The sequence below is a fragment of the Euleptes europaea genome, chromosome 16 (assembly GCF_029931775.1).
Source record: "Euleptes europaea isolate rEulEur1 chromosome 16, rEulEur1.hap1, whole genome shotgun sequence".
NCBI classification, from domain to species: Eukaryota; Metazoa; Chordata; class Lepidosauria; order Squamata; family Sphaerodactylidae; genus Euleptes; species Euleptes europaea.
The window spans coordinates 33,697,209-33,708,379 of NC_079327.1; the positions used below are offsets into that span (position 1 = coordinate 33,697,209).

General features: G+C 42.1%; 1 protein-coding gene across 1 annotated transcript; it reads left to right on the forward strand.

Moving 5' to 3' along the window:
• The first annotated feature begins 263 nt into the window (after positions 1-263).
• Positions 264-10,834, forward strand: LOC130488369 (inosine-uridine preferring nucleoside hydrolase-like). Its single transcript, XM_056862031.1, has 5 exons — positions 264-452; positions 2,820-2,999; positions 4,077-4,188; positions 9,255-9,391; positions 10,484-10,834. Exons 1-5 carry the CDS (start codon positions 264-266, stop codon positions 10,832-10,834), a joined length of 969 nt encoding a protein of 322 aa, XP_056718009.1.
• The last annotated feature ends 337 nt before the right edge of the window (positions 10,835-11,171 follow it).

The following is an 11,171-nucleotide window of genomic DNA, read 5'->3' on the forward strand; positions in this document are numbered from 1 at the left end:
GTCTGCAGTGTTCTGTTTTGCTCCATTTTATTCTCACAACTACTCTGTGAGGTGGGTCAGGCTGAGAGTATGTGACTGACCCAAGGTTACCCAGCAAGTTTCCATGGTAAAGTGGGTCTTCCAAATTCTAGTCCGATTCTTTAACCACTATTCAGCTCCTGCAAAATAGTGTCATGTTGTCATGATTCTGTCGCAGCTCTGGGATGGGTGAATTAGAAATATTTAAAATGGTTTAATATGGATCGTGTTAATTTTTTGCAGGCATGTCTGAAATGAAGAAACTTCTGCTGATTGATGTTGACTGTGGAGTTGATGATGCTCAAGCCATAATGATGGCTCTGGCTGCCCCCAATGTTGAAGTCCTGGGAATTACTTGCTGTTATGGAAACAGTCAGTTGGAAAACACATGTAAAAATGTACTCCGTGTATTACAAATTTGTAACAAGCTTGAGGTAATCTACTCCTTCACTTACATCTAAATCAGGAGTCCCCAATGTGGTGCCCACAAAGTGTTTTTAGAAAGTGGGCAGGGCTTTTGCCCAACAAGGCTTCTGATTGACTATTAGATATTTGATTGGCTGTGCAGATTTTTTTAAATGTTGCTTTGGCAGCAGCTGCCACTAGAGCACAAGAATCTTCACTGCGTTACTGAAGCTAAGCTGTGGCAATCATTTTGTGACTGACTCCGCCTCCTGCATCAACCATTTTGTGGCAGCCATTTTGTTGCTGCACCCACCATGCCATGTCACATTCCAAATGTGCCCACAGGCTCAAGATGGTTGGTAACACCTGATCTAAATAATGTTTATAACAAATGAGTATTATTTTGACATAATATTCTATAATAGATACTTGCTTGGAAGTAAGTTCCAGCTTGATATAATGTCGAATGTTGCATCTATGATCCCCAGCATCATGGGTGCCTAAGAACAGGTTTGTGAGTAGGCAAACTTTTAGTAGAAATGGAGTTTGGGGGGAGATTACCATGCAGTAGACCAGGTGAAAATTTATCATAATAGCAGATACATTATTTTCTCCTCTTGCTTTTCACTGAAGGAAAATGCACACAGTCATCTTGTCTGTGGTGGCTGCTTTTTTCGAGTTTCCTTTTCCCTTAATTTTATTCTTTATAACTCTCTACCTGTGGCAATTAAGTAGCTGTCATTTCCCCAAGCAGAAAATGAAATCATGCCCACCACTGTGCAAACACATTGAGATGGTATTTCTGGGTATGTAGAACTTCAATAACTGCTTTTCAATGTGAATGATCCTTGGAAAGGAATAGATAACATTTCCCTTGTCATCTGCTCTTTTGTTTTAGCAAAACACATTGAGATGATATTTCTGGGTATGTAGAACTTCAATAACTGCTTTTCACGTAAGCATGGAGCCACCATGGGTGCTAAAAGAAAAGAGAAGATGACAAGGGAAATGTTATCTATTCCTTTCCAAGGATCATTCAGAAGAGTTCAATTAAACATTAGCTTTTGCTATTTCTTCAGTTCTTCAGTAATGTGAGGTCCTAAAATATCAATTAAAAAAACTTCAGAACTTTGTTTGCCTAGTTTGAAGTAGATATTGTTTATGCTTCTTCTATACAATGATGATGTTATTGCCAATGTGAAAACACAGGCATTTGCTCCCTCATGTCAGTTTTCTTCCCACTTTCCTTTCCTCATTTTATTTAAAAAAAAATCTTCAGCCCTTTTTGTTACAGAGCTATAAGGAGTAAGGCATATTTCTGCAATGAAAAGGGCTAGATACTTTTTAAAAAGCTGGGAATTCAGATAACTTGTAGATAGATTCTGATAATGTTATAATGCTTTCATGATGTGCCAATTGCTTCCCCGTCCCAAGCCCCAAAAAGCCCACTGGTGGCAGGGGAGGAACTATGGTCACAGGGTTGTTGAGGGAATGAAAATTCTGTCATTGTGGGCAGAACCTGTAAAAATGCATACGTTCCATCCACACACAAATCAAACGTGCTTTGACAATGAACAGTCTTTTCAAAAAGATCATACCCACCAGGTCTGATAGAACAGGGCAAAGCAAGGAATAACACAGAAAGTAAGCAGTTAGGAGACAGCTTTCTGTGGATGCTAAAAAAAAAATCCCGGCTCCAGTTTGGATGCCAGATCAGAGCTTCACCTCTGTGTGGAAGCAGCCTTAGTTGCAAGGAAGTACTTACCAAACATCTGTGAATAAGGGCAAATAACAAATGCTAATCAGTATCAATGATACTAGAATCTGACCTTGGAGTGTTCAAATAAGGTCCAAGAGCCTTATTGTCTCCAATGGAGCCTGGTGAACTCCTACCAAACGTCACTCAAACGGATGTTGCTTCAAAGCTAGGAAACTAAAGCTAATTTTAGCACAAAAGTCCTAATCATTCTTTGTTGTCATATTCATGCTTGAAATGCTTAAGAATGTATATATGGCTAGAGCTGAATAAACATTTTCAGGTTTGACTGGTATCAAATTTTGGTAGAACGGAGACTTTAATAACTAAAGGATGTGACATCTACTGGATGGGGAATTTGGTCCTCCAGTTATGTAAGGATAACACCCATGGTTTAAACACTCACAAAACCTGCCATGTGAATTTATGTGTTGATATACTCTAAAAACAGATGCTCCATCCTGTCAGCAAACCGATTAATCTTAAACTGTAGGATGAATGGTTTTGATGTAAACCCAACAACTGCAGATTTACTGATTGTCGACAAGCTCATACAGCAACACAAGCCCATAGGGTCATTATTTAATTTCAACAAGAGTCAAAATGTTTTAAATTCATATTATATTGGTATTGTGTTTAGATTCCAGTTTATCCTGGTGCTTCTGCTCCCCTACTTGGTGGCCCTGTGCTTGGGTCTTTTTTTCATGGAAAAGATGGTTTGGGTGACGTACCAGATCCTAATGCTCCAGGACTAGAACTTCTGCAGAAAGAACATGCTGTGCTTACAATATTAAGGATAGCCAATGAGCGACCTGGTCAGGTGAGAGTACATATTTTTAGCCTATTATATATTTAAAATATCTGTGAGGGGCCCCGCCCTCGCCACTGACATCCCTTGTTCCTCTGTTGCCCTCAGGGGTTGAGCCAATGGAGTTTCCTCAGCCTCAGACCATTCTGAGGGAGAGTCCGAGTCACTCGCTCCCTCTGTGGAAGCCAGCGTCTCTCACCTGACTTGCGTCAGTAATGAGACCTTCTGGTTTTCCCTTCCTCCCTGGCCTCCACTCCAGAGGGCCTTTTATGGCCTGGCTCCTGGCAACCCCTCCTTTAGCCCCGCCCCCGAGTCTTTATTAGGACTCCAAGTATCCTCCCCTTTGCCCCACGTGCCCCAGCCGGCTTCCTGCCTTGGTGCCGGCGCGTCCGGAAACGCCCGGATGCGCTACTCCGCCGGCGCCCCCCGTCCTGCGGCTCTCGTGCTGTTCGCTGCCGACCTCCTGGCTGTCCCGGGGTCCTCCTCTGGCGGCGTCCTGGCTGGGGCTGGTCGGTCCTCCCTCCTTGGCCCTCAGCTCTCCGCTTCGGGCACGGACCTGGCCCTGTCTCCTGGAGGAACAACAAGCCGCCTGGGTAAGGATGCAGTTTCTCCGCTACTCCTTCCCTGTAGCTCTCTCCCCCATGTTTCCCCGTGATCTGTGGTTTGCCTGGAGACAGATGGGGGTGTCTGGCCCGGACAGACTGCTCCGGGGTCTGTCTCGGGACAATATCTAATTGTTGCCTGTCTTCAAGCTACCACCTCCCTCCTACCCCTAGCTGTTGGCTGTGTGGACACAATTTCATGGAGTGTTCATGAATATTCTAACTGCTCAAGGGGAATTGTTTGTTGTATAGTGTTAACAACTGCTGAACAGAGGGAAGTGATAGGGCAGTATGGTGTTACACAGGGGCCTGGAATCATGAGAACGGGAAGAATTAAATAACTGAAGAACTCAGGAAGATCTGTATTAATATAGTGTTGAGTTTTTGTGGAATATAAAATAAATTAAAATATATAATCAGACTAAATCACATTAGGAAGTTGTGCATGATTTGGATTAATGTGAAATGAAAAGTCCATGTGTTGTAGGTCTCTTTGGTTGCTACTGGTCCCTTAACAAATTTAGCATTGGCTGTGAAAATGGATCCAACACTTCCAAAGAAACTTAAAGGTGTGTTCATCATGGGAGGAAATACTGAATGTAAGTGACTAAATGGGCATATTTGAATCTAACTGCTTGGCTTTTTCATGTTTTTAAATGGGATTTTAAAAGAATATAATTGCCTGTAGAGTGCCTCTGAGTATTCATGCTTGTGGGGTCTGCTGAAACCAGAGTATATGCAAGAGTTTATTTGCCTTAGCTGATGATGATCGATTTTTAACTGAATTTGCAAGAAATTTTCCTGATTAATCTTGACCTGAATGTAATAGACCTTTCTAGCATTTAGGAATTTTCATGCTTCCTGTATCTCTTTGCCCCTTGATCAAGTGCTGAAGGAATTTTAGGCTTGAAGTTGGTCTCTTTTCCCATCACACGTGCTAAGATAAATAATTATTTCCAATTTTGTAGCTAACTATTGTTTGCTTTGATAGAACAAGCCCCAAAAGTATGGTTTACACTTCCCCAGCGAACAAACAGTAGTTTTAATCCTGGTTTGGAATCCTAGTTTTTAGGGAAAGCATAAATCATAGTTCTTCTGTTTGGGTATAAAGGCAAACTGTGATTTTGCAGTGAAAGCAGAATTAACTAATTATCTTTCTGCAGATGAAGGGAACAGGTTTTACATGAGTGAATGCGAAATTATTTCAAGGTTTTTTCGCATGGTAGCAAATCATTCTATTCCATTAAGTTTGAATTGTGCAAATATGTATTTATTCACATGTAAATTCTCTAGATTGTGGCTTGAATGTTGTGGAATTAAGGCTGCTTCACATAACATTCTCACTCTGAGGAGGAGGGCATCTTCTAGCTTGGGTGTTTCCCGCTCTCTGCTTAAGGAGGCAGGACTAAATCTTCAACTTCCTATCTCCCGGGTGGGAAATGCCCCCTATCTCCAGTTCTTTTTTCATAGCTAGGGAGATCATTGTAAAAGCTCGCTCTGCAGCTTTTTCAACCTTGGATCAGAAGAATCTTTCTCTTCTTTTTTCACCTTTTTTTGTCCTTCTTAAACTTTTCTCCTTTGATCTGTCCTCACAGCCCGTTTGCTTACCTCCCTTCCTCTCATTAGTCTATCTATCTCCTTTGAATTTTTACCACCCAGCCATCCATAGTACTCAAAATGGCAGCTAACCATAAGGGAAATGGTGCTGAGTTCTTTTCGGAGGAGGAACGGGTCTCGGGTCTCCTTTCAAGACTAGCACAGCTAGTGGCGGAAACCTCCAGCAGCCAGACATGGCGAAAGGGAGGGAGAAGAGGGGGAAGCGCGCCAGGTGCAGAAAAGTGAGAATACTAAAAAGGGTATGCTGCTCAAGATCAATTGATCAAGGAGCTTCTAAGGGATAAAAGGAAAGGAAAAAGGAACTAAAAAGGGTGCGAAAAAGGCGCTGGTACAGGGTGCGAAAAAGGCGCTGGATTGGCCATTAGCTGCAACAACGGCATAATCACTCCCTGAAGATGTTCCCATGGATCTTCAGCTGCAAGACCAGATCTCTTAGAGGGGTAATGTACTCCCCCATCCCTTTATTTAGCCTGGGTCAGGGCAGATGAGGTTACAGGCAGAACTGGCAGAGATGGCTAGAAACGCCTTTAGAAAATGCTTTCAGATACTCCAAATTCCTTCTCCAGTTCCATCGTCAAGAGGATCACAGGGTTCTTACCCATGGTCTCCCCACTGTGAGCCAGTAACGCAGAGTTATCCTGGAAAGGCACAGGACCCCAGTATCATTGAAACTCACTGACAGTGGCCAACTAAACCAGCAATGAAAGCTGGGGGCCTCAGTGGCCAGGCACAGGGAGTGTTATCATCTACTTCACATTGTCCTGATGATGATGATAGGGAAGAAGGGGAGTTCTCTTTGGAGGATGAGGAAAAAACATCAGAGGAACAACAGAATAGGTTATTTAATGGAGTGGACTACCAGTCTCTCCTGGCCAAAGCAATACTGGCCCTTGATCTTACTGAGGATCCTGAGACAGCAGAAGAGCCTGTTGACAAGAAACCTATACCAAAGGAGGTAAAAGAATTCCCCCCCAGATGTAATCTAAATGATCAATCAGTACCATTTCCAAAGTACAGGGGCTTCTTTTGGAGACGAGGAAAATTTTCTAGACCCTCCCAGTTTCAACAGCACAGGTCAGATAGGAGCGAAAAGCCCTTCAGCCAGAGGAAGCAGTGACACTAGGCCCTCGGAGGTGGGGGGAAGGCTGCAATTCAATGGTCTCAATCCCAGCCTGCAAATCCCAGCTGGACTCATGGGTATTGAAAATAATTCAATACGACTTTCTAATAGAATTTCACACACTTCGCCCAGACAGATATGTTCCATTCCCCAGATCACACAAGGCAGAAAAGCATTCAAGCACAATGGACTCTATACACCATCTCCTACAGATTCGCGCAGTAGAGGAAGTCAATCAGTCAGAACACTTCTTAGGGGTCTACTCTATCTTCCTCATCTTTCCAAAAAGGAGATTGGAGAGCAATCCTGGACCTTAAGTTCATCAACAGGTTCATTGTCCAGAAGCACTTCTGGATGGAAACTCTGCACTCCATTACAGAGGCTCTACGAATGCCTTCCTGTCATCCATCAATCTGATGGAAGCGTACCTCCATATTCCAATAGCCAAGGACCACTGCGTTCCTTCGCTTTTGCTACATGGACGGGATTACCAGTTTTGGGCCCTGCCCTTCAGCTTTGCATCTGCCCTGAGGGTTTTCTCCAAGGTGCTGGTGACCCTGGCACAGCGTTGAGGTATTAAAATACAACCATTCCTCGACAACATCTTACTCTGTGCCCCATCCAAGGACCTAACAGTGAGTCACACGAATCAGGTTGTCAAGATCCTTCAGGACCATGGTTACCTGCTCAATGCAGAAAAGAGTCACCTTACTCTGGCACAGTGTCTCCAACATTTAGGAGTAATTATAACAAGATATTTCTCTCCAAAGATATTCAAGATTGCATCCCTGGCCAGACGTTATTCGGTCAAAATCAATGTGGCTGTTGAAGCTATCCAGTCTCCTAGGGTTCATGATATCCTGCATCAACTTGGTACCATGGGCTCACTTCCATTCCAGACCAACGCATTGGTTTCTGCGGCCCTATCAGCAAGAGATTCTGCAAAAAGTAGACAAATGACTGGACATTACGCTTACTCCGAAACAATCTTTAGTTTGGTGGACCAAATGCAAAAATCTGGGGAAGGGCCAATTATACGTACACAAAGCCCGACTCCAATCTTCACCAATGCCAGCCTAACAGGATGGGTGGCCACCTTATCAGATCATCTGGCTCATGGTTCTTGGTCCGACTAAGAAAGCAGGCTGAAAATAAATGTGCTGGAACTGAGGGCAATCTACAGAGCACTCCTGACATTCCAACTTCAGATTTTGGGCAAGCACATCTTAATAAGAACAGACAATATTTCTGTGAAAGCCCATATAAACAAACAGTGGGGCGGGCTCCAAGTCTTCTTCCCTTTATCAGGAAGCCAAGCTCATCCTGAATTGGGTGGAATCTAACCTTGCTTCTATCCGAGCAGAACACTCAGCGTTCAGACAGACTGGCTGAGTCATGAGATCATTGACAAGAATGAGTGGGTTCTCAAGGAGGAACTGTTCCAGAGAATTGTGACAAGGTTTGGCATGCCACAGGTGGACCTGTTCACATTGGCAGTCAATCGCTAACTCCAGAGTTTTTCAGCAGGTGCTACCACCCCACTGCAGAACAAGTGAGGAAACCCACTGGAATGAGAAAGTAGCTTTTGGAGGTCCCAAGCTAGAAAATGCTCTCCTCCTCAGAGTAAGAATAGATACTCACCGTGAGGGTTCCTTCTGCTCTGAGGTAAGGAGGGCATCTTTCCCGCCCAAGAAGACTCAAATAAGCATATAGGTTGGGCCCAAGAGACTACAGTGAAAAGCAAATTTTCATTGACATGATCAAGTCGTCTGCTTCTTTCTGGTCATAACTCGAAGGATTCTAAAGTAAAAATAAAATAAAATAAGAAGTATGGAGTGAAAGACTAGGAAGCAAAATGGATGAGAGCATTGACTAGGAAGTTTGTCTCCTCTCCTTCTTACCTGTTCCCCCCCCCCCACACACACACACACATTGACTTTAGGAAGTTTGTCTCCTTTCCTTCTTACCTGTTCCCCCCCCTCACACACACACACACACACACACACACACACACACACACACACACAGTTTTTGCTTACCAGTTGTTACTCTTCTCAGAGTTTCTTGTTATTCTTTACTTTGTGTTGACTGTCTTCATAGTTATTTCTTCCTGTCCTTTAGCGTGGGAAGTCTCTGAAGTTTCCCGCCTGGGAGACAGGAAGTTGAAGATTTAGTCCTGCCTCACTAAGCTTAGAGCAGGAAACACCCAAAGTAGAAGATGCCCTCCTTATCTCAGACAAAAAGCCTATGCTGAATACATGAATATCTTTTATTCATGTCTGTTTAGCTACATATGCTGTTATTTTTTTATTCTCCTTACCGCAGAGCAGAAGGAACCCTCACAGTGAGTATCTAAGGTTCCGTTTCCCTACAATGCACCTGAATGTAAGGAAAAGAGTATCTGGGCACCTGTATACATAATCATATAGAAAGAGTTCTTCTACCCAAAGTAGAAGATGCCCTCCTTATCTCAGACAAAAAGCCTATGCTGAATACATGAATATCTTTTATTCATGTCTGTTTAGCTACACATTCTGTTATTTTTTTATTCTCCTTACCGCAGAGCAGAAGGAACCCTCACAGTGAGTATCTAAGGTTCCGTTTCCCTACAATGCACCTGAATGTAAGGAAAAGAGCATCTGGGCACCTGTATACATAATCATATAGAAAAAGTTCTCAGGTTGGGTTTCACTGTAGTTACATGATGGGAAGCTATGATTGGTAGCTGATTCACACAGCAGCAAAATAGACATGGGCATGTTGTTCACACATGATAATATAAATGATTATAGTTTTTTTTTTCCCATACAGCTATGGACATAAAATATAATATATGAAACAGGCATTAGAAATTAAATATACTGTACAGTAGTAAATTAGTAGCACTGTTCTTATTTCTAATATCGGCACTGTTCTTATTTCTAATAGCCAGAGGAAATACTACAGTCTGTGGAGAATTCAATTTTGCAACTGATCCAGAAGCTGCACACATTGTCTTAAATGAGTACACGTGCCCAACTTATATTGCAGCTTGGGAGTTCACATGTTCCTGTCCGCTGTCCTGGGTAAGCTAGTGTCTGTAAATGTAATGGCAGCAGCGTCCCCATGGCCACCATGAGGACGCCATCGCATCTAGTTTGTGTGTAAAATGCCGTCAAGTTGCAGTCAATTTATGGCAGCCCAAGGGGTTTTTCAAGGCAAGTGGTTAAACAAAGGTGGTTTGCCATTGCCTTCCTCTGCAAAGTTGTTTTCAGTGGTGTCCCATCTAAGTTCTGACCCAGCTTAGTTTCTGAGATCTGATGAGACTGGGCTATACTATACCATTCCACTTCGCCATCTAGTTTGGCCCTAACTATATGTGAATGACAGATTCTAAAAACAAGTCATATAATACCTTTTAGTAGGATTGACTAAAATATTACTACACTGTTCTCTAGAGCTCCTCATCAAGCTAAATATTTAGTACAAGCACCAAAAATTAATGGAAGAGAAAATGCTTCAAAATGTGGTAGCAAAGCCCAAAACTTGCAACTGCGGTCTTAAAATAGAAAATGGCATGTGTTGTAGACTAAATTGGATTAGTATACATAGTAATTGGTGTAAAACAAGTTTTGAAGAAGAAAACAGATCAAAACAAAGTTTAAAAAGACCCTCAACAATTCCACAGAGGTATTGGAATGTGGCCTGGTAGATCTTTTCAGTATTGTTTATATACTTTTCCTTGTCTAGATTTATATTCATTGAGAAGTTGTAAATTTTTAATAACAGCGCTTGATAAAAACCCAGGAAATAGTTCAGATATAATTGGATTTCGAGCCACCTCATAGCCCTGCAATTTGTAATTGAGTTTTTAATCTGTAAATATTGAAAACAAACTATCGATGACTGACTATTCATCTTGTCCATAACCATATTTCATTTTCTAAATCTGTTCTCCCTGAAGAAATCTTTATATCCTTTTGATTACATATCCTCCTCTATCCTGAATTTAAAACCACTGCAAATTCTCTTGTTGTATATTACTAATGCTAAGAGACACAACATTGTAGCTTGTGTTCATCTTTTCTCGTAATTTTTAATGCGATCAATACTTCTCCTTTTTTTATTATTTACATGCTTTCCCTTTTTAATTACCAGGGCTATTTTTTACTTTTCAGGAATTCTACCATGAATGGGTTAATCAGCATACTGAGAAAGCCAAGTTTATGAAAAAGATATTTGCTCATTCTTTGCAAATGTCGAAGTATCTCGGAGAATGTGGAGGGGAGAAAGAATGGCGATCAGGGTTTCTTTCTTGTGACTCCTATGCTATGGCTGCTGCAATTGATGAGAATTTTGTTACAGAAGTCAGAGAAATTGGTGTAAGTGTTGAACTGAATGGTACACTGACTAGAGGAATGATGGTAATGGATTGGACTGACAAACTGAAAAAGGAAAAGAAAGCCTTTGTCATGAAAAGCTGTGATTTAGGGAAGTTTCAGGCACTTATGGTGGCTGCTTTACAATAAAAATTAGCTGACAGGACCTGCTGAAGGATTTTTGGTGCCCTCGGCAAACTATGACTTCAGCACACACACCCCATTCAGTATACGTACACAAGTTTAACCAGTATAAGCATGAGCAACCAATCACAACAAAAATAATTGGTTACTGTGTTTTATGTAGAAATGGTCACAGACTGTATTACTTGCATTTCATAATCTTTTGATCCTAAATTTTACATTTTTTTCTTTATAATTGTGTGTGTGTGTGTGTGTGTGTGTGTGTGTGTGTGTGTGTGTGTGTGTGTGTCCAACTGGGAATCCACTATGGCCACAATCCATATGGCCCTCCCCTTCCTCCTGG